The sequence below is a fragment of the Lolium rigidum genome, chromosome 2 (genome assembly GCF_022539505.1).
Source record: "Lolium rigidum isolate FL_2022 chromosome 2, APGP_CSIRO_Lrig_0.1, whole genome shotgun sequence".
Lineage (NCBI taxonomy): Eukaryota > Viridiplantae > Streptophyta > Magnoliopsida > Poales > Poaceae > Lolium > Lolium rigidum.
Window position 1 is genome coordinate 59,091,580 of NC_061509.1, and position 22,707 is coordinate 59,114,286.

At 48.8% G+C, this 22,707-nt stretch overlaps 2 protein-coding genes across 2 annotated transcripts; one reads left to right on the forward strand and one right to left on the reverse strand.

Moving 5' to 3' along the window:
- The first annotated feature begins 6,578 nt into the window (after positions 1–6,578).
- On the forward strand, positions 6,579–12,207 carry LOC124686551 (heptahelical transmembrane protein ADIPOR2-like). The gene is made up of 4 exons (XM_047220480.1): positions 6,579–7,017; positions 7,110–7,199; positions 8,176–8,221; positions 11,295–12,207. Exons 1-4 carry the CDS (start codon positions 6,734–6,736, stop codon positions 11,964–11,966), a joined length of 1,092 nt encoding a protein of 363 aa, XP_047076436.1. The 5' UTR covers positions 6,579–6,733; the 3' UTR covers positions 11,967–12,207.
- A 3-nt stretch (positions 12,208–12,210) lies between these two features.
- Positions 12,211–13,975, reverse strand: LOC124689791. Its single transcript, XM_047223262.1, has 2 exons — positions 13,649–13,975; positions 12,211–13,583 (listed from the first exon to the last, which is right to left on the reverse strand). The coding sequence occupies exons 1-2, from the start codon at positions 13,973–13,975 to the stop codon at positions 12,261–12,263; spliced, it is 1,650 nt and encodes a 549-aa protein (XP_047079218.1). The 3' UTR covers positions 12,211–12,260.
- Positions 13,976–22,707: the final 8,732 nt, after the last annotated feature.

The window sequence follows — 22,707 nt, forward strand, 5'->3', positions numbered from 1 at the left end:
ATTTTCGAAAGAAAACATCAAGCAAACAACTTGGACTATCAATAGAATCAGGAGGCAAACTATTATACCAAATCTTAGCATCATCCTTTAATGAGAAAGGAAAAATTTTAGCAACAAAATAAGTACGCATCTTAACATCATCAAAAAACAAGCTACTTAAAGTAGAAAGCTCATTCATGTGCTCTACAACACTTTCTTTTTCAGTACCACAAAAAGGTGTTTTCTCAACAATAGATATATGAGAAAAATCAAGAGAAAAATCATAATCTTTATCCTTAATGTTTATAGGAGATGTGGCAAATTTAGGATCAGGAGACAGTTTATATCTAACAACATGTTGTGTATTAAGCTTTTTAAGGTTACTTGTACCAGTAGTAGCATTGCATTTATCAATAAAATCATCATCAAGTTCCACATAATCTTCATCAGGGTCATCAGACTCAGGTGAATTAACAGGTGTAACAATATTTTCATTAGGAGTTTCAGTATTTTCAATTTGTCTAGACCTAGCAATTGTAGCATCTAGAAAAGGACCTAATGAACCATTTTCATCAAGCACAGTAGAAGCATCATCAAAATTATCAGATGAATTTTCAGATTCAGCAGAAGTACCAACACGTGAAGCTTGTGGTGGTGAAACAAGTTGACTTATCACAGATGGTGAATCAAGAGCAGCAGAGGTACTCAGAGTTGTACCTTTTCTTGTAGTGGATGGTAATATGGCGACTTTAGCATCGCGAGTTTTACCCATGATGGAGGATTTGCAGCGAACAATATAAATTCAGGTGAACTTGCAAATAAAGCTATGCTCCCCGACAACGGCGCCAGAAAATAGTCTTGATGACCCACAAGTATAGGGGATCGCAACAGTCTTCGAGGGAAGTAAAACCCAATTTATTGATTCGACACAAGGGGAGCCAAAGAATATTTATAAGCCTTAACAACGGATGTCAATTCAGCTGCACCTGGAAACAAACTTGCTCGCAATAGTTTATCAGTAGCAACAGTTTTATAGCAGTAGGAGTAGTGAAATATAAGCAGCAGTGTAACAAAGACAGCAGTAGTGATTTTAGTAAACAGCAGGATTAAAATACTGTAGGCATAGGGATGGATGAACGGGCGTTGCATGGATAAGAGAACTCCTGTAACAATCAAGGCAGGGCATTTGCAGATAATAATAAAACGGTATCCAAGTACTAAACAATCCATAGGCATGTGTTCCGTATATAGTCGTACGTGCTCGCAATGAGAAACTTGCACAACATCTTTTGTCCTACCAGCCGGTGGCAGCTCGGGCCTCTAGGGAAACTACTCGGTAATTAAGGTATTCCTTTTAATAGAGTACCGGAGCAAAGCATTAACACTCCGTGAACACATGTGATCCTCATATCACAGCCTTCCCTCCGGTTGTCCCAATTTCGTCACTTTGGGGCCTCGGGTTCCGGACAGCAATATGTGTATACAACTTGCAGGTAAGATCATAAAACAATGAATATCATCATGAATCAATAACATGTTCAGATCTGAAATCATGGCACTCGGGCCCTAGTGACAAGCGAGAAGCATAACAAGTTGCAACAATATCATAAAAGTACCAACTACGGATACTAGGCACCATGCCCTAACAATCTTATGACAATTACATGATCAATCTCATCCAATCCCTACCATCCCCTTCAGCCTACAGCGGGGGAATTACTCACACATGGATGGGGGAGTCATGGATGGTCGATGGAGAGGCGTCGGTGGTGATGATGGTGATGATCTCCTCCAATTCCCCGTCCCGGCAGGGTGCCAGAACGGAGTTTCTGATCCTGAGGCGGAGTTTCGCGATGGCGGCGGAGTTCTGGATGTCTTCTGGAAAAGTGGTCGAACCCCCTCGCGTTTTTAGGTCAGAGGCCTTATGTAGTCCAGAGGAGAGCGTCGGGGGGCGGCCGAGGCGCCCTCACCATAAGGCGGCGCGCCCCCCTCCTTGGCCGCGCCGGCCTATGGTGTGGGGGCCGTGGGCCTCCCCACGGCTTGCCCTTTTGGCCCCGTGAGTTCTCTCGTGAAAATAGGCCCATTGCGATTATTTCCGGGGATTTTCCCGAAAGTTGAGTTTTCGCACAAAAATAAGACACCAGTGCAATTCTGCTGAAAACAGCGTTAGTCCGTGTTAGTTGTATCCAAAATACACAAATTAGAGGCAAAACAATAGCAAAAGTGTTCGGGAAAGTAGATACGTTTTGGACGTATCAAAAACCACTAATCATTTTATGCCCTGTTTTTCCCCTTCTACACTTCATCTTTGTTTTGACTGAGTTTTACAGTGAACTTCATGGGAAGTCACTCTTTCCTCCCCATTTTGTCCTCCCCCCAAACATGTAGGGAGTAATCACTTTATCTGTTAGGCCCTCATGGTCTTCTTTTTTCATTTTGAGAATTTCCATTAGGATTTGGTCAACAACATCTGGCTGGTTGTCCATATCCAATGGACATTTCAAACTTTCAGACTCCTTCTCACTACTAAGAAAAATAATCACTCTAGCTTTTTCTTGTCCTCTAATTAAAGTGAAATTGTTGGCAATCATGTCCAGTATAGTGCCAAGCTCAATTCCCACCTTACTAGCAATATCTAAAATGCAATAATCAGAAGTACTAGCCAAAGTGGGTAGAGATGTGGTACCTTCTTATGACTGAAGATTCCTCACCATGGCTTTTTTTCCTCTGTCCATGATTGGTACATCACTTTTGGTGCCAGCCTGTTACTGAATCTATTCCCATTAGCTTCCTCTATCTCCTCTAGTATGCCCACTCCCTTGTGCTTCTTCTTCCCTTTATTAGGTGACTTTCCCTCTTGCACATTGTTGATTTTTGTGTTCATGCTCAGTGAGGAGTCAGGTTCTCCATTTCTACCCCCTTCATTTTCGGACAGATCCACTCTACCATTTGTTTCGAGCTCGTAAGTTTGATCTTCCATCTCTTGGTCAGGCTCTTTAACATTATCACCAGTTTCCTCCACCAAGTCGTTCCTCTCATTTTCTTTCTCCCTCTCAGCTTTCTCAATTAATTCTATCCTTGTCTATGTCTTGTTTGTGTCATGTGATGAAGGTACCATCTTTCTTCTTGCCAAGGCAATTGCATCAATATCATTCTGCCTTTTCATTTATTCTTCACCCTCTTCCAATGCTTTCCTGGTTTGCTCACTTGCTTGTATGTGGCTTCCTTTATCAGTTTCCTCACTTTCTTCATTTCTCCGTCTCTTCACCCCTCTGTCTCCCAATTCCTGTGACACGGTATCCTCCATTTCATCAAATTCTAGGATATATTCCTCCTCTGGCCTTAGCCACCCTTCCTGTTCCACTTGGAAGTAAATATAGTAAATCATCAGCTTTTTTGTTGTGAGTTTAGCCATGGCAGGGATGTTCTTGTGGTTAACCACCCACACCACAATTCTGATGCTTCCACTTTCCTGAAAGTTTTCATGTCCACTTCTATTACCTGCCCAAGGCTAGAACCCACTTCACAGATACCCTGATAATTCTTCAGAGTTTTGGAACCCTCTTAGCCCTTACCCATACTGTGTCAAGTTTCTTGCTGCCAATTTTTCATCTGACCATTGCTTCACATTGATTTTGATGTGTGCATCTCTTAATGTGACCCAGTCATAGATTGACACCTCATTGATCCTTGCAGCAGATGAGAAATTGACTAAGAATCTCCCTGTGGATAAGTTCTTTTGCTTGTCAGGTCCATTTCCATGGATAAGTTCTTCACATACACATCACCAGTAGCTCCTCATCCACTTGGAAATCCACTTCCTGAACTTTGACTATTGCTATTGCCTTCCCTTTCTCCTCAGCCCCAGAGTTTTCTTTTGCATGCTCAGCTACAAAACAGCATAGTCCAGGTCCTCCAAAGCCAACAAGATTTGCAGTTGGCTTCTTCTGTTTCAGCCAAGCACATCTCATGGACTGACGTCCTTTGCCACATTTGACACATTCCATTTCCTCAGTACAATCTTTTGAAATATGACCCTTTTTCCCACATTTGTTGCATTAGAGATTATCATTATGTGCTATTTTCTTTCCTGCGATATCTGTCTCAGAACTGGAGCTCATCTGAATTTGTTGTGTAGCTCCTGAAGAAGCAGCTACTGTTGTTGCAGAAACAATAGTCCTTTCATCAGTCACTTTGTTCTGCCCAGTTGAAACCCCTCCCGAGCTAGTTGTCACATTTTTCTGCCCATAAGCTCTGCCCTGATATTGATCTCTATCACCAACTCTTCCTCCCTGATTTTGATTGTTGTTAAACTGTCCTGATGCTTTCCCATATTGTCCTCTGTTCAGATTATTGAACTGCCCTTGCCCTCCTCCAAACCGTTGGCTGTTCTGGAACTGGTTCCCCCAAATTTCCAGGGTGGGCGTTGGAAATTGTTACCTCTGTATCCTCCAAATTGTTGTTGTCTGCTTGGTCCTCCTCCTTCTCTTCCATAGTTTCCCCCACCACCATTGCCATCATATCGCTCCCCCATCCCTTCTGTGTTTTCCGCCGCCGGCGTCGCCTTGGGATCCCTAGCTTCACGCTCCCACCAGCTACTGATCATATTATCCAAGTGCCCTAGAATAAAGACCCTTTCAGACAAAGATGTCGCCGTCTTAGCTTTATCTAGGCAAATGGCTTGCTTTTTCCTAATCTCTGGTGGGCTAAGCCTCGGCCCAAGATTACTTTTTACCAGCCCATGAGATGGAACAGTTTTAATAGAAATTTTCATTCCTATGAAACACTCGATATCATCTCCTGGCTTCCTCCAAGGTCTTTTACAAGTTTTAATTACAGAGTCCCCTGCTGGTGGCCTAAGCAACATCGGAGCAGGTTTCTCTACCCCTAATGCTCATTTAGATTCCAATAAGGGATCTAGATTTTGCCTAAGAACTTTTCCTTTACAAATTTTAAACCAACCATAATCCATTTCTTCTACTAGGGCATCATCAACATGCTCAACTGTCTTAGGCTGCAAAGAAGCATTGATTCTATGGTCTAGTCCAGCAGAGCTTGTCCCTCTCCTAGTATTATATTCTTTCCTATTTTGACTCTCAAGCACTTTTGTTTCCTGATAACTTTTTTGCGACATGAGCCTCTCCTGTTCTCTGCAATGGAAAGGTAGTCGCCAAAACAGACAGGAGAAGAGTCATGGAAATTTTCATCAGCCAAAACTTCATCCACCTCACTCTCCTCATCAGAAAAAAACTCAAGGACATGAAAACGATTTGCAAGGCTTTTTCTGCGACACATACCTGTCAGAGGATCTCCTTGCGCCCCTCCTTGAAGGGTTCCTTGAATAGGACCATCTTCTTCCCTCCTATGAAGCGCCTGGTGATGCGCTTGAACCTTCCCATTATGGAGATGGCTTCCAGGTCCTCCTGCTTCATCGGTGGCAGCCTCCGCTCTAGGTCATAGGACCTGCTGACATAGGTTGAATACTCCTTTGGCGGCTGGGACCATCCTGCCGGAGTTGGTGGCCTAACAAGATCTGGCCCCAACAGCTCCGACATCCTTCGGTTTGGTGGAGCAGGCAGTGCCATGATCCCCACAGGCGTCTTCTTCAACAGCTCCAGCCCCTCTGCCGCCTCTCTCAACGCCTTCTCGCTCTCCATCCTCCAATGTAATACCCCGCGAGAGCCTCTCTGTTTCCTCCTCCAGTTTTGGTAATGGCTACTTCCTTGGTGCTGCCCCCAAATATGGAATCAGGGCGAGTGCCTGGCGACAATGGAGGTGCAGAGAAAGCGGAAGCTCCCAAGCTCTCTGTGACCCTCGCAGAAGCAGAATCCACCTTACGGGCCCAGTCGTGGACAATGCGATTCCCCCAGGGGCAGAGCCAGCACCGCTCAGCGGCGACCAGATGCCCCAACTCCTCTGCATCACGGCATCTCCTCCAGGTCCTCGACCCCTTGCCTCGCCATCTCCCGCATCGGGTCGTCTGGATCCCTCAGATCCAGCATCGCCTGCGCCGCCACGATCTGCTCCTCGATCCCTTGCCCCGACAGCTGCGGTCACCACCCCTTCGCCATCTGCTCTATAGCCCACGGCGAGGCGAGGCAGATCTGCAGCATCAACAGCTTCCTCTGCAACTTTGTTTGCCGCCGCTCCTCCTCTCTCCGCTTGACCCTTTCTTCGGCGATCTTCATCAGCTCCTCGAAAGGCATCATCCCAGCGACCACTACAGCTCCGCCATCGCGAGTTTCCGCCGGCGAGATCGAGAGGTGATGTGCGGTGGCGATGGATTTTGAAATCGCCCAGAGAGGGGACACGAGAGAGAACCGGGGAATCCCACGATAAAGACTTGCTGAATTCTTCGTCCGTCTCGTGACAGTAATTTTGGATTTATCGAAATTTGGATGTACCTAAAATTTAAAAAAACTAAAATAATCTTTATAGAACGCATGGAGTAACAATTAAGAAAAATATATTTTAGGACAAGCGTGTGCCAGCGACGGGTGAAATCCATGTGGGTGGCTCGCCCGCCCCAGCCAACACCACCAACAAGCATCACACCCGCGTCGCGCGCTCCCCGCCAAGATTCGCCTCGCCTCCTCCCATCATCCCCCTATAGCTCCTATAAGCCTGTCTAGGACACCACCACCACCTCCCCGGCTCTCTCTCCTCTCCCCGCAAGAACCGCGGGCCAGAGATCGACCGCAACCCACCGCAGCCGCGCGCGCGCGCACACGCAGACAGAGCACCGGGCCATCGCATGGGAGCGCGGTCGACGACGACCGCGGGGGAGGCGCCGGCGAGGCGGAGCAGGAAGACGACGGCCACGGCCATGGCGCCGTCGGTGGGCGGCGTCGAGACGGCGGCATCGGCGGGAGGAGGCCGGCGGAGGACGGCGCCGCCGCGGCTGATGGGGTACGAGGAGCTCCCCGAGTACCTCAAGGACAACGAGTACATCCGCGGCCACTACCGCGTCGAGTGGCCCATCCGCGACGCCCTCCTCAGCGCCTTCTCATGGCACAACGAGACGCTCAACGTCTGGACGTGCGTCCTCGATCCGCATCCATCCGTCCATCATTCCGTTGTCGATTGGCATGCCCACTGATTTGGCTTCGTCGCGTGGTTTCTTTCCGCAGGCATTTGGGAGGGTTCCTGCTGTTCCTGGCGCTCGCCGTCGCCGGAGGCGGGAGGGAGGCCGCCCACGAGGTCGCGCCGGGGATCATGAGGTACGCCGCGTACACCGCCACTCACCACGCGACTTCACTTTCCTTGTTTTTTTCCTACGCTTTCCTTTGGAATAAAACGCAAGCAAAGCATTGTTTTTTTTGTTCAAACTTGTAAAGAAATGATTGTCGCCTTCCACTCTGTCCCGCGTGATTAGCGGCCGCTGCAAGCTTTGAAAACGGAAACGGTCTTTGGGGATTTGCTCTAGATTAATTGCAGCCCAATCAAATGGAAATTCATCCATCCATCATCGTAAGTAACTTACTCACATGGGAAACACACGTAGGTACTCCACGGGAATCTGTCCACGAGCTGTTGGTATGTTGCGAGAGTACGCACGTCACGGACAACACTGTCAACACAATCCCACCCACGCTCAACATGTTCACGTCGTTCCAGCACGCTCTAGGGTTCAGAGGCGTATGAGAACTGAATGTACGCGTGTGCAATAATCAGTCAATTCTTTTTCGTACCGAATATGTACTCTAATTCTACTCCGTAGTACATTGTCAATTATTGATGCGAGCTCAAGCTCGATGAGACTCTAATTGCCTTGTAAGATTTGGTTAGATGCTGCCCATGTGAGATGTGACAAGAACACACTCTCCTAAGCAAAGCCAGAGCCACAACGAGCGAATGAGGTTCGTGCCAGAAGAACATAAACCCATGTCTGTCTTCCTGCATTATCCACCTCACACTAGTTATCTTCATGTCGGCATCATGTCGTGTCCCAAATGGCCTTTTTATTGATATTCTTGGTCCACCAATGCGGCAAACCTAGTACTGGCACTGCTGCTTCTTTATGCAAAGGCCATTGGGAGCGGCGAATGTACCGTGCACAGAACCTCCCGTGAACTATATCACCATGTTTCGTTGCATCCAATCGGAAGTGGATTCCTGAAACATAGTAAAACATGCACGGCACAACGACATTTCTGAAAATTCCATTCACTTCCACGCCATTCTTTTTTCTCGCAGGTTTGTGGTGGGATCAGCTAATTCTTCCTGGAAGAGCGATCATTCGGTAAGAGACGCATCTTGTTTCTAGATATTTCTAGTGCTACATATTTTCTCTACTCAATCCTCGTAGTAGTAGTTCCCAAGATCGTGGGACAGATGTGTCTAGATAGCATTGTTAACTGAGACGAGATGCGTTACACATAGCAAAAGAAAATTCAGATAGCAGTAGTGTAGTGTACTGGTGTCACCACTGACTAAATATATGATTAGGCCAGTGAGTATGTAATAATGTTATCCTATAGAGCCCACCACACAAAGAAAGAGACAATGCATGGACAGCTGTGTATATGCGCTGCCCACATGATCATCCTCTTTTCAAGTTTTGATCCGTGACCTCACACTCTGCGATGCGCTAGTGCAATTGTACAAGCAACTGTGTACTTTCACATCTGACAACTCTGCATCAAATCCTGAAATGTAAAGTTAATTAACCAAAGAACTGTGCTTTGTGTGGTTCGTTTTGCAAGACATGTTTTGACCAAACACTTCAGGCTAAAAATTCAGTGGAAAGAATCATGAACTGTGAATCATGCCCTCCAATCATTTTTTTTTTTTGCATAGATGGGAGTGTCTGGTTAGTGATGAGTCGGCTAGATCGTGCCCTACACATACTTCCACTTCTCTCTAAACAACTCTGAATCATGAACGGACTGTGGAGTACCAAATAATTTCGTCCCTCCATTTTATACGGCATATCTTGACTAAGCTTCTAAGCACATATATTAGAAAATTCTTAAGGCTGATGAAGTCGCCTAGGGAATGACTAACGTGCCGGACTTGTGTTTTGGCTTAGCGGTTTAGATGCACCTATTATGAAAAATGCATTTAAAATGTATTTCAAATTGTAAAAAAGTTGATTTCGGACATTCGTTGTTAGCACAAAAAATTGCGGAAAACCATATTTTTTGTGGCTTGTGTAAAAAGACAAAAACGAATTCTGGTGAACAGCTATATTGGAGCACCGAAAGTTGTCAATTTTATACAAGCCACAATTTTTACTTCACCCGAACATAGAATGTCTTGGAATACATCTTCTGGGCATTGGGTGCGTCTTCACATATAAGCCGAAGTGGATTTTGATAACATGCCATCCATTTGAGTTCTCTGGAATAGATATGCTCACGAATAAATTTGTTTTTAGGATTTTTTGTGTGGATGCTTTGAAGGAGCACGACCAATTAAAGAGAGATGAGCTAAAATGCAACAGCATTAGCAAACATAAATTTAGGAGACGGTAAAATATGCTAAGGCTGGTGCCAACGCGGGCTGGAGCGCGGGCGCTATCGCCCGCTGCCGGGCGAGAGGCGGGCTGGAGCGAGGCGAGACGAGAGGGCTGGGCGCTGCGGCTGGCGCCGGGCGCTACCGCCCGCTGCCGCTCGGCTACCGCCCGCGTTGGCGGCGAGAGCGAGGCGTTAGCGGGGCGAGAGGCGGGGCGGCGCGTTGGCGGGGCTGGGCGAGAGAGGGGCGGGCGAGAGGGCGGGCGAGAGCGGGCGGGAGTGGGGCGAGAGGCGGGCGGGAGTGGGGCGAGAGGCGGGCGTTAGCGGGCGAAAGATGGGCTGGAGTGGGTCGGTAGTGTGGAAAAGAAAAGAAATGGTCCGTGTGGAAAAGAAAAGAAATGGTAATGTGGAAAAGAAATGATGATGTGGAGGAGAGAGAAGTGAGAGTGGGGACCACAGCCCGCGCACTGGCAAGCGCGTGCGAGAGCGGGGCGAGAGCGGGGTGAGAGCGAGAGAAAAGTCGACGTGGCGGGGCGGAGGCGGCGGTGGCAGACTGGCACCAGCCCAAGGCTGCGTGCCAACGCCGGCGGCAGCCGGGCGCGCCACCGCCCGGGCGCGGGCACGGAGGCAGGGTCGGGAGGCGGCGGGACGGGAGGGAGGGCGCCGGCGGGCGCGCCGGCGGTGGCGCCCGCTCCCGCCCGGCCGGCGCCCGCTGGCGGCGGTAGGGAGGCGGGAGCGGGGCGGGAGGCGGGGCGACGCGATGGCGACGCGGCGGGAGGAGGGCGAGAGGCGGGGCGACGCGGGCCGGAGGTAGAAGAAGGCGGTTTTTTTTTCTTTTTTCTTTTTTTCTTTCCTTCTTTTATTCTTTAAATGTCGCTTTTATTTTATTTTCTTTCCTTCTTTTTATTTTCTTTCCTTCTTTTTTTTTCTTTCCTTTTTTTTACTCTTTCATACTAAAATACAAACACAAGTACACACTTGTCATATAGGCTATTTAGAAAAACAAGAAACATAATTTGTATTTTTATTAATTATTATGTAATTGGTAACATTTTTAGTTGAATATTTTTTTTGCATTATTTTGAACGTCTACAAAAAATCGAGTGAAATAACTTAATGTGGAAAAGAAATGGTGATGTGGAGGAGAGAGTGAGAGCTGCGACTATAACTCTACGTACGGAGACCGCGCGGTGAGAGCTTGGATGAGAGTGGGGTGAGAGTGGGCCAAAAGCTGACGTGGCGGGGCGGGAGCGGGGCGGTGCGTTGGCACCAGCCTAAGATCATGTCCATCTTCCAACAGGTTCTACGAACCTAGGACACTCGTGAAAGCTCTTTTTCCTGAATCGCTGTCCTAGTGGATGGCAACCGGACCATCCAACTGAAAATGAAGCAGCCATGTGTAGTTTGTAATCTTCTCGAGTCTCGACTAGTATCCACCTTCGGGTGCAACGTACCAATCGGGTACCGCATAGGTACTCGTCGTCGTCGTCGTCTTCTTCGTCTTCAGAACAGGCACGGCATCTAGCGGGACAGAGTTTCTGATGCCTGATGGTGACTTGATTCCCTGAATATTGGCACCTGCAAAACGCTGTGATCTTTTCAGCTACTTCTTGGTGAATTTTGTTCTGTTGAGCAGACAAGACCAAGTGGCAAATCTTCGTTGTCATCTTATCGTGATTTCTGTGTGCAGCGACGAATCTGCCCGTCCTGGTCATTTCTACAGGCCGAAATGTGTTTTTGATCGGTTGCCAAGCTGTGATTTTGATCGGTTGCATATATGTTTTGGAACATACAGTAATTAGCTAGTGACACTGCTACTGGCACCATGATCAGCACGCACTAACTGAGACTTACATGCAGGGCCTGCCGAGCCATGACGCCGCGGCGGCGACAGTCCAGGGCGGGCACGGCGCGGTGCCGCTGTGGCCGCGGATGGTGTTCCTGGTGGGCGCCATGGCGTGCCTGGCCATCAGCTCGACGGCGCACCTTCTCGCGTGCCACTCCCGCCGCGCTACCGTCGTGTTCTGGCAGCTGGACTACGCCGGCATCTCCGTCATGATCGTCGCCTCCTTCGTGCCGCCCGTGTACTACGCGTTCCTCTGCCACCCGCACGCGCGCGTGGCCTACCTCTCCGCCATCACCGTCCTCGGCGCGCTCGTCGTGGCCGTGCTGCTCTCGCCGTCCTGCTCCTCGCCGCGGTACCGCCGCCTCCGCGCCACGCTGTTCCTCGCCATGGGCCTCTCCGGCGTCATCCCTGCGGTGCACGCGCTCTGGATCAACTGGGGCCACGCCGCGTGCTACCTCGCGCTCGGGCTGGAGGTGGCCATGGGGCTCGCCTACGGCGTCGGAGCCTGGTTCTACGTCAGCCGCGTGCCGGAGAAGTGGCGCCCGGGCGTGTTCGACGTCGTCGGCCACAGCCACCAGATCTTTCATGTCTTCGTGCTCGTCGGCGCCATTACGCACTACGTCGCCGTCGCCGTGCTGCTTCACTGGCGTCAGAAGGCGTCTGTCACATGCGGCGGCGCATCTTAGGTGGCTTGCGGAATCAAGAACCGGTGATTGGTTTTATCGAGAATGATTGCTTGGTTCGAAGGGATTAGTGAGCTAGTAGAAGCATTGTGCTTAATTTAGTGGCATCGTGTGGACTTATGATTTGACAGACATATGCAATACAATTGATGAGCTTGCTGCACTGCTTATTACTGCATCCTGATTCACACGAATGTGGAAGTTTCAGATGCAAAAAAGGAAGCAACTGAAGGTTAGTTGGAAACATGGGCATTGTCTGACTGACAAGATGAACGACTTTGTTGCGGCACACCGCCTTCAGTCCAACACGGTGAGCTTGTCGTACTCCGGCCCGACGATGGCCTTATCCATGATGTCCCTCGGGGAGACGATGCCGCCGCCGTCGAGGAACAGCTTGAGCAAGTTCTTGGAGAACCCGCTGACCAGCGCCACCCCCTTCTGACCGGACATCACCGGCATGGCTTTGGAGTAGGCCAGGTTCCAGAACACGATCTCCGGCACGGCCGCGCCGTAGCCGGCTTCCGAGAACTTCCTCACGATCGCCTCGTAGTCCGTCTCCCACGGATGCGCCGACGCCTGGTCGAACTCCATGTCGCTGAACACGAACACCCGCCGCACCATCTTCTCCGGTGGCAGGCGGGCGTCGACGGCCACCTCGAGGATCTTGTCGAACACTGCCTGGAAGTTCGTGTTCATGCCCCACTCCATGGCGCGCATGAATCCCACCTTCTCGGAGAGGGTGTTTCCGGTGATCATGTGGATCTGTGGGTGCTCGCTGAAGGTGATCACGCGGCTGCGCCACGGGACGTCGGTGAGCTCGGACACCAGGATGCCGAGCGCGACGCAGACTTCCATGGGCAGGCCGGTCATGCTGCCGGACACGTCGCACACGGCCACGCAGTTGGTGAGCTTGCCGAGGGCGCGCATGTCGCTGACCATGCGCTGCCACTGCAGGTCGGCCACGCCGGCGTCGCCGTCCTCGCTGAGGGACTCGACGATCTGGTGGGGGAGCAGCGCGCCCGCGGCGATGCGCTTCTTGCCGGACTTGACGTCGGCCAGGTAGGCGTTGAAGCGCTCCGCGTCGTGCTTGAGGAATACGGTCTGGTAGTTCTTCATAGCCACGGAGGCCACGCGGGTGTACACCACGGACTCCCACGCGCGCGCCGACATGAAGATCTCGGGAAGCTGGAGCGCGCGGCGGAGCGGCACGAGCGCCGCCCTGCGGAGGCGCTCGCGCGCACGATACGTGTAATGCTCGTCCGAGAGGTCATCGGAGAGCTCTGCCGACGAGCCTCTGGGGAAGAGGCGTCGCGCGACAGCCTCGCAGAGGAGGGTGGAGCGGTCGTAGGACGAGCCCAGCGACGGGCACCACTTCGCCGCGAGAGAGAGTTCACGGACGTTGCCAGCGGCGAGCTTGCGCATGTCCTCCGCGAGGAGGCCGGCGAACAGGTCGGCCGTGCGGTCGTGCAAGAATCGGTACGTTGGATCGTGGCGGTACATTCTGACTGCCCTCGCCGCGGCATCCACCCTCCTGGTCCGGCGCGGCATAACCGCCGCAGCCGAGAGCTGTCGATCGTGCTGCAGCTTGGCCGCGAGGCGCTCCTCTGCCGTGCCGGGTCGCTCAGATGGAGCCAGAGCGCGGCGGAGTAGAAACTCTCGCGGTCTGACTTGCCGGAGCCCCGTACTCCACGGAGGTTGGCGACGAGGCGGAGCGCGGTGGCTGGGTCAGCGGCCCACGCGGCGGCGAGAAGCCTGGCCACGGTGGCCGGCGGAGTACCGGGAAGGACGCGGAAGAAGAAGTCCAGACAGGGGTCGCCGGAGGACGCGTACGTCGGCGAACGTTTCTTGGTGCGTGTCTTCCCCGCTGGACCTCTCGGGTTGCTCTCATTGTTGATGACGTTGCCGTTTTTTGGGTTAGAAGAGAACGCCTCGTCAGTCGGTGTCGACGCCGTGATCGCGGCATGGCGGGCCTCCGGCGGGCCGAGCAGTGTGTAGTCCGTGGTGGCGGCCATGGAGGTCATTAGAGGATATGGATTAGAAATGGTGAAGTCTGGGAAATATATGGAGTGAGGTTTCGTGGCAGGCAAGGTGGAGGTGTCGTCGTGGCTGCCCGTACATGGCCGTGGCGGCAGCCGGCAGCGGCTTATTTTGACGAAGAAGAAAGACCACGACTCCTCGGAGATCGCAGTTCTATCGGATGGCTGAGACAGACAACTCTTGTTCCCGTACTTTATTCTGTTGTGGACCAAACAAATGTGCCACGTTATGTGGAGACCTATACTAAATTGCATGGTAGTTAGATTTTGTTGGTATTCGACGAAACAATGCAAAATGTGAATTCACGAGAGCGGCGATTTTAAAGGAGCCGGTAGGTGTAGGTGTTACATCTACCCTCCACTCTGTGCTTTGAGATTTGTGAGGCTTTTGACATTTGTCTAATATAAAATTAATAATTGAAACACAAGTGAAACTTTTTTGAAACTAAAGTGATACATGGAAAAAATAGTGAAACAGTTTGACAAAAAGTGAAACTGATGACATCATTGCTGACGTCACTACAGTTTGTTTCACAAAAATATTAGTGTTTCAGTTATGTTTCAATTATGTTTCAAATTTGTTTCATAATTTTGTGCAAAAATTGATCAGCACATGGCTGACGTCATTGCTGACGTCACTCCTATAGGTACCGGCTACTTTAAAAACAAGTTTTCGGTGAATTCACTTCTCTGCTTCACTTGGTCCAACAATCAAGGCATTCCAACACTGAAGAAACTTGACAGGTTCCTTGTCAGCAAGGAATGGGAACAACTCTTTCCCCTCAGAATAGTTCATAAGCTTTCTTCCAGAGATGTCTCATGACACAATCCTATTATCATATACACTATGGAAGACAAGGATCACATTGTTAAAGAGTTCAAATTTGAGAAAGGATCTTCATGAGTAGAGTGGCAAAGGTGTGGGACCAACATGTGGTGGCAAAAATAGCTTGGAAGTCTTGCGTGCAAATTAGAAATTATGTGAAGAAGAATCTAAAAGGCCGGGGAGTCAATAGTGAACAAAAAGAAGAAATAAAGATTTGACACAAGAGCTTAATGACCTGGAGAATCTGGATGAAAACACTTTTCTATCTTAGACTTAGAAAGAGCAAGATTCAGGGGAAGTTGATGCAATTTTATTAGAAGGAAGAAGAGTTCTAGCAGCAAAGACAATTGAATCCTTAAAAGGGACAATAAGACAAAATATTTTCATAGGATTGCTAATGGCCAAAAGAGGAAGAAAACCATTTTCTCCTTGCATCGTGGTCAGAATGTGATTCATGTGACACCTGCACTTTTATCCATGTAGAAAACCACTATCCTTACTCGTCTGGATCAAGAGAGAGCTTGTCCTGAGGAACTGCTTCACTGCCTCAGACTGCTTCCCCATCTCAGCTGAAGATGATGTTTCTCAACCAGCTGTTCAGGTCTGTCTAAGTGATCCCCCCGGAATTCTTTGCCAAACCTCTCTTTCTCTCAAGTTGTAGAGCTCTGCAACATGTCGGAGAAGGGTAGAGGCCGTGGTAAAAGCAGGGGAGGTGGCAACAGCAGCAGCCTCTCCCTCAGCAGATGCCACCACCTCCCTACAACTATGGGTTCCAGCCTCAGGTTTTGTTGGTGGTTTTCCACCTTACCAGTTTCCCCACAGTGGCAACAGTTTGGTGGTGGTTTTCCTCCTCAGCAGGTCTACCCCAAGCAATACCCTGGGTCGTGGCAGCAGCCTGGTATGCCCCTGTTCCTTGGCCTCAACAACAGCAGCATCAGATCCCTCAGAAGCAGGTCAAGGATAGTCGGCATAGCAAGGCTCAGAAGCAGCAACAAAAAGATAAAGAGGTTGTCAAAACTGCAGGATTTGATGGAAAATCTCAGGATGGAGGGTCTGTTGCTTCCACTGGTTCTGATTCTTCAGCTACTGGGAAGGTGGACCAATATGATGAAGTCATCTGTTACAATTGTGGTGAACCTGGGCACCATAAAGCTACATGTTCCCTGCCCAAGTCTTGTTTCATGTGTGGCTCCCTAGATCATGAGGTTGATGCTTGGTCACGTTCAGAGGCAAAGAAGGATGTCGTGAAACGTGCTCGCCACCTGGGGCTCCTCGTCGAGCTGGACGATTCACCGGTGCAGTGTCGCGGCGACCACAGCTAGGATTGCAGCAACCTGGCACCGCCCAAGGACGATGGCGGGAGCTCCGACAGGACGGCGGTGACTATGACGTATTCTACCATCGCCTATGCATCAACTATTTTTTCTATTTCTTTACTGTTTTTAATCAAGTTTATATGAACCCCGTTGATCGGCGCCGTCTTGGCACCATATTATCTACCTATCAATGTTGAATCGCGCTGCTGTTCAAAATTTAAATGTGTTATGGAGGACGCGGCTAGGTAAATCGGCCTCCACATAGATTTTTAACTGCTGACGCCCCCCATACGCCCGGCAAATTGCAGCCGCTGTATGGAGGGGCGGCTGGAGATGCTCTGAGACTATGAGGTTGTCTATCATCCTCGCCGATGTGCTCGCCACCAACATATTAATCCTGGGAGGAAGTTGTTGCTTGTTGATCAAAGGTTGCCCTCATAGATACATAGCAATAGGCGGTGCGTGAAGATTAATTTTGTATCTGTTGTTGATAGTGGAATCCGACAGTGTTATCGGGTTGTATAAAATAAAAAACGGAGACAGAGTAGTGTGTCGTTTCCGTCTGTAAAGTTTGGTTTAAGGGAAGTGAGTGACATAGGCATCCCAAATGGGCCTGCCAAAGATAGTACCCAGAGTTTACTGAAGGCCCACTACCCGAAGAATAAGAAGATTCGAGAGTCCAAGATATATTAAGGAAAGCTAGAGTTGTAATAGGAAGAGTTATTTGTAATCTGGCGGGATGAGTTAGAAACCGTCCCGGACTCCGTAACTTGTACAAAACGAAACCCTCGGCTCCACCTCCTATATAAGGGGAGTCGAGGGACAAAGAAAGGATCGAATCGATCGTCAACATAACCCTAGTTTTCATAATCGCCGAGTACTTTTCGCCTAAACCTTCGAGATCTACTTGCCCTCTACTTCTAGCAAAACCCTAGTCTACAATCTGTAGGCATTGACAAGTTAATCCTTTGTCAATTGGCGCCGTCCGTGGGAATTAGAGGCTGCAAGGATCTGATCTCGATGGCACGTTCAAAATCTTCGACTTCATCAACAGCAAGCAACGCGATGGATCGAGGTAACAAGGGAAAAACCGATCTATTCAATTTTATTCCTCACCCGCCCTCCCGTATGGATGCATGTGCCTATCTGGAGGAGCCCATCATCATGGCGTTCGGAGAATTCCGATTTGGCGTCAATAAGGAAGGATCCTACCGTCTAGAAGTTCCGATCTCGTCGGAATTTTCAGCGGTCGACTCCAACTTTTCGTCGAGTGACGAGGAGTTTTCGTCGCCATACTTCGTCGACAACAAGGCAAGCGGAAAGCTCGCCAAGATCTTCAGCAACACATCCTTCGAGTCGTCTGCGGACTCCTTTATAAGCAGCGACTCCGACAGCATCGACAACTTCAACTTCATCGACAAGTCTGCTGCCATCGGAAAGGTCTTCACCACTCTATATGATGGTGTCACCAATCCTGAAAAAAATCAATGCGCAAAATATCATCAGATCTATGTGGTAGAAGGGGCAGGCACATCGAGCCGCAAACATCGAAGGCTTTCGACGAATTGGGAAACCCATACGTTGATCCCGCCGATCTTCGACATGGCTTGGGCACTAAATATGCCGGATCCTCAACTCGCGCAAGAGTACGGCTCCCGCAAGAAGCGTGGGACAGGGCTGCGAAAGCCATGGATGGCTCGGAACCTATGACCACCACTTGCTATCGTACAAGAACTTCAAGCATATCAATATAGACTTGCTCGAGTAAGCGAGAGAATTGGAAAAACGAGACGAAGCATCTCCGAACGAGGAGGAAAGAAGCGACTCTGCATCAGCGGACGCCGAGCGAGCTAAGTCGCCTTTCGGGAACATCGGGAGATAGTCACGGAGAGGCTCGAAGGAGAGCAAGATCTCGGCTACAAAATATACCCGAAGGAGAAAGGGGAAACCTAATCCGGAATCTCGACATGTCCTTCATAACGATCGATGAAAGGGGAAATATCATCCCAAAAACACCGAAGCGAGGTTACATGGCAACACGAGCATACATCCTCGCGTCCGGACCACCTCCCGGGGACCCGAGAGAACCATTGTTCAATATGGCGATGGCTGGAGTAGGAGTTATGGGAACAGCGTTCGCAACAACGCCTCCCGAAGAAAATCCCAGGCAAAATAGTCCACGACCAAATACAGCAGTTCAAGACCCCCCAAGAACAAGTGGAGCTCGAGACACGGCAGTCCAAGTAAGGGTGGACGAGAGCACGACAAGAAAGAAGGGAGCGTCAGCACTCACCAGAAGTTGCCGACGAAGATATGTGTGGGCTCCCGTGTTTTACGAGAAGAGTTCGAAAAACTCGAGTCCCAAAAGGGTTCAAGCTACCCGAAAATTTCAAGAAATTCGACGGCCTGCAAGATCCCGAGGATTGGCTCGTGGATTATCTCGAGATGGTGAAGTCTGGTAGGAGGAACCGGAGCAACGAGCTATGCAAAGTATCCAAGTTCATCTGAGCGGTGCCGCGAGATCTTGGATAAAGAAACTCCCCCCAAGTTCCATCGACAGCTGGGAGACCTTTGAGGATATCTTCGTGAAAAACTTCCGATCCACCTGCAAACAGTGGCGGCGCCAGGAAATGTCGCCTGGGTATTCCGCCCAAAAAATTTTTTTTTGCTCTAAATGTAGTATATGAATCAAACACCACAATACTATCAAATATATGAATAAAACAACACTAGCATGACAACAATAGCAATATTTCAATTTATAAGTCCATGACGACATGAATACATAGGTACCTTTTGATTGATAAAGTGATGATGTTCCATCTTACATTATAACTTTGCGCTTGCCTTTTTGAAAGAGATTGATGACATCCTCATCCTTTACTTGCTTGAAGAAATCTCTCTCAACAAATGTAACCATACAATAGTTCAAATAGTCATCACCCATTTTGTTCCTTAGCTTATTCTTCAAATAGCTCATTGAAGAGAACATCCTTTCAACACTAGCGATTGCTACTTTGGTAGAATCAATACCAACTTAAGAAGCTTGTAAACAATATGATATTGTTCATGCTTCTTTGTCTTGACAAGCATAAGCTGATAGCTCGGACAGATTTTTCAAGTTTTGAAATCTTTCATCTCTACGCAAATTAGCAACATACATGTTTAGTTGCCATGGAAGCCTTGCTAGTTCATCTCTTGTAAAATCAGAAGCATAAAACTTTGTAGCAAGCTTAACCAACTTCTCTTGATCATAAGCAACAAATAGATGAAGTGGACTAAATGATGCCATGCAAATAAGTAGCTCTGTGTTTACCTCATCAAATCTGCCATTCAGCTCACCAATTTGCCTATCAATGACAGACACAAACATATCTACCTTGAAGCGGTGGTAATTGATCACACCATTGCATACACCCCTTCTAGGCCGGCCAACGGGGAAGTAAGGACCCTCCATATTAACAACTTTGATCTTATGATTTGTACAAAAAGATGTGACCTTGTGAGAAAATCATCCCATCTGGCATCAGACCGCAAAGCCCCCAAGTAGAACTTTGTGTCATCGAGAACTCGAATAGCATGAACAATATCTTCATCTTGCTTTTGCAAAGCTCTACTCAAATCATCTGTGTATCCAAATATTTCTTGCATCAAGTGCGCCATGAAAACAAACTCAAATGATAGAAATGTTGTCTCTATGGTTAGAGCCGCTTGCGCCTCCGCACTATTGTACTCGTCTCCAATCTTGCGAAGGACTCGTCGTAGTGCACCATACATAGAGATGACATGGTTCACGAGTTTTGAAGTGAGAGCCCCAACGTGTATCACATGGCCTTCCCAAACCCATTTCCTGATTCAGCCCACTCCCTGTTTCTACTTCTTCCAATTCCAATGAAGCAATGAGTTCTTCAGCCTGAGCTATCCGAAGCAATCTCATCTTTTTACAAGACATGCTAAGAGCATTTAACAAGTGTGCAAGCTGCTGAAAGAACCAAGTACAATCACCACTCTCCTTTGCAACAGCAACAAGAGTTAACTGTAGTTGATGGGCAAAACAATGAACATAATAGGCAGAAGGGGACTCATCCATAATCAGTTTTTTCAGGCCATTAGCATTACCTTTCATGTTACTAGCTCCATCATATCCTTGCCCACGCACCATTGCAAAGGTCAAATTGTAATTCATAAGCATTTTCTGAATTGCAGTTTTCGATGTCAAAGAGGTAGTATCTTCAACATGAGCAAGACCAAGAAATCTTTCAACCGCCCTTCCTTTCTTATCAATGTAACGCAAGCAAACGCCAACTGCTCATTCCGATACACATCACTAGACTCATCCGCAAGTATTGAAAAATGACCACCATCAAGTTCTTCAATGAGTAGTTTAGTAGTCTCTTTTGCACAACATTCTATCACCTCTTGTTGTATATCATGGTGAATCATCCTGCAGTTCCGTGGAGCATTCTTGAGAACAACTCGTTAACCTCTTCAAAATTTCCTGCTAGCCAATTTAGAAGCTCAAGAAAATTTCCTTTGTTTAGTGAGTCTTCACTTTCATCATGTCCTCTAAATGCCAAGCCTTGGTGCAACAGATATCTCACACACTTGAGTGTCCATGTCAAACGCTGTTTATACAAAGCCTTGTATTGTGTGGTGTTTGAAGCAATAGACTCCCGAATTGATGTTTGTGGTGAATTGAACCTATCATACTTCTCTTGAGCTTCGAGCATGAGCACTACTAACCTCACCTTCATGTTTCTTCAATCTCTTCTTCATGTTCCAGTTATTAAATCCCTTCTTCACAAAAGCATCTCCACCGGGACATCTTGTTTTATCCTTGAATAAATAGCAAACAAAGCAAAAAGCTCTTTCTTTTTCCACACTATACTCAATCCATGGAAAATCTGTAAACCAAACAGCGCAAAAGCGACGATCTCTTCCACCTTTATTTGTAATCTCAAATTTATGATTCTTTGGTTGACATGGCCCCATCTCAATAAATCTCCTTCTTACTCTATCTTGATCATTGACATCATACATTGAGATGGGAATCCGCTTCCCAGGATCATGTTGGAGTGCCTCTAAATCTGCTTGCATTATTTCATCATCTTCATCTATAGATTCATCATCTTCTACTTCTACATGAGGTGTTGAGGTTTCTTCTCTACTCTCCGGTGCTTGCCATAACACCATTTGCAAATTGCTCTCAAGATGAACAACACTAGATGCAGTTGTTGTCTGATTCGGTGTGGATGATTCATTCATTTTCCTTGTTTTTGCGGCCTTTTCCCACATTGTATGTATGCTACTACCAACAATACCACTCTTCTTCTTCTACAATAAAAAACAAGAAACAAAATATTAAAATCTTGCATCTATGATTCTATGAAGCTAGTATAAATGGATAATTTCTCTAGGAAGTAAGCTATTGTGAATTGTGATGATTCTAACAAGAAACAAAATTGGGGGAAGACGGGCAGTACCTTCGCTGCTCGGGGACGCTCGGAAGGGGCCGGGGCGGCGCGAACGGGAGGAGGTGCTGGGGCACGGGTCGGCGGGGTGCAGGGCCGGGGCGCCGCCGCGGCGGGCGCGGGGCCGTCGCCTGCTGCTCCGGGCCGCTGGGATGGGGATGGGGCGGCGCCGGCGCGGACGGGAGGAGGTGCTAGGGCGCGGGTCGGCGGCGACCGCGGGCGCGGGGCCGGGCGCCGCGGCGGCGGGCGCGGGGCCGCCGCCTCGCCGCTGCTCCGGGCTGCATCGCCGGCGGCCGGCGGCGGTCGTGCCGTCGTGGGCGGCGACGCGAAGGGCAGGTCTAGCCGTCTGCGTCTCTGCGAGCGATTGGTGCGAGTGTGCGTCTCTGCGAGCGATTGGTGCGTGCGATGCAGCGATGGCCGGTTCCGTTTCCTGACTTCCTGTGTATTGGGCTGGGCCAAAATACTTACAATTTTTTTCCCCATCGAAATCTTGGGTATTCCATGGAAGACAGGGGCATACACCCAGCGCCGCCCATGCCTGCAAAAAACCTGCGTCATTGGAGGAGTTGAGAGCGTGTCGACAAAAACACGACGAGTCGATGAGGAAATACATACAACGGTGGAACATCATAAAGAATTCAGCAGAAGATATATCTGACGAGAGGGCAATAGATGCGTTTGTGGCAGGAATCAGGCGAGGAGATTTTGTCGAGGACTTAGGGAGAACTAACCCTAAGACCATATCAGCACTCATGGAGATAGCCAATAAATGGGCAGATGGAGAAGACGCAATATATAACAAGCGACATAGGTCGCTGATACGTCTCCAACGTATCGATAATTTCTTATGTTCCATGCTACTTTATTGATGATACCTACATGTTTTATGCACATTATATGTCATATTTATGCATTTTCTGGAACTAACCTATTAACAAGATGCCGAAGAGCCGATTCTTTGTTTACTGCTGTTTTTGGTTTCAGAAATCCTAGTAAAGAAATATTCTCGGAATTGGACGAAACTTTCGCCCGGGGTCCTATTTTTGCACGAAGCTTCCGGAAGACCGAAGACCTAACGAAGTGGGGCCACGAGGC

Bases quoted from the DNA above. Each gene is read 5' to 3' on its own strand.
- LOC124686551 (XM_047220480.1), top strand. From the start codon at position 6,734: ATGGGAGCGCGGTCGACGACGACCGCGGGGGAGGCGCCGGCGAGGCGG. The intron at 7,018-7,109 runs GTGCGTCCTCGA...TTCTTTCCGCAG, and splicing joins GAGACGCTCAACGTCTGGAC to GCATTTGGGAGGGTTCCTGC. The intron at 8,222-11,294 runs GTAAGAGACGCA...ACTTACATGCAG, and splicing joins CCTGGAAGAGCGATCATTCG to GGCCTGCCGAGCCATGACGC.
- LOC124689791 (XM_047223262.1), bottom strand. From the start codon at position 13,975: ATGGCCGCCACCACGGACTACACACTGCTCGGCCCGCCGGAGGCCCGC. The intron at 13,584-13,648 runs GTACGGGGCTCC...GCTCCATCTGAG, and splicing joins TCGTCGCCAACCTCCGTGGA to CGACCCGGCACGGCAGAGGA.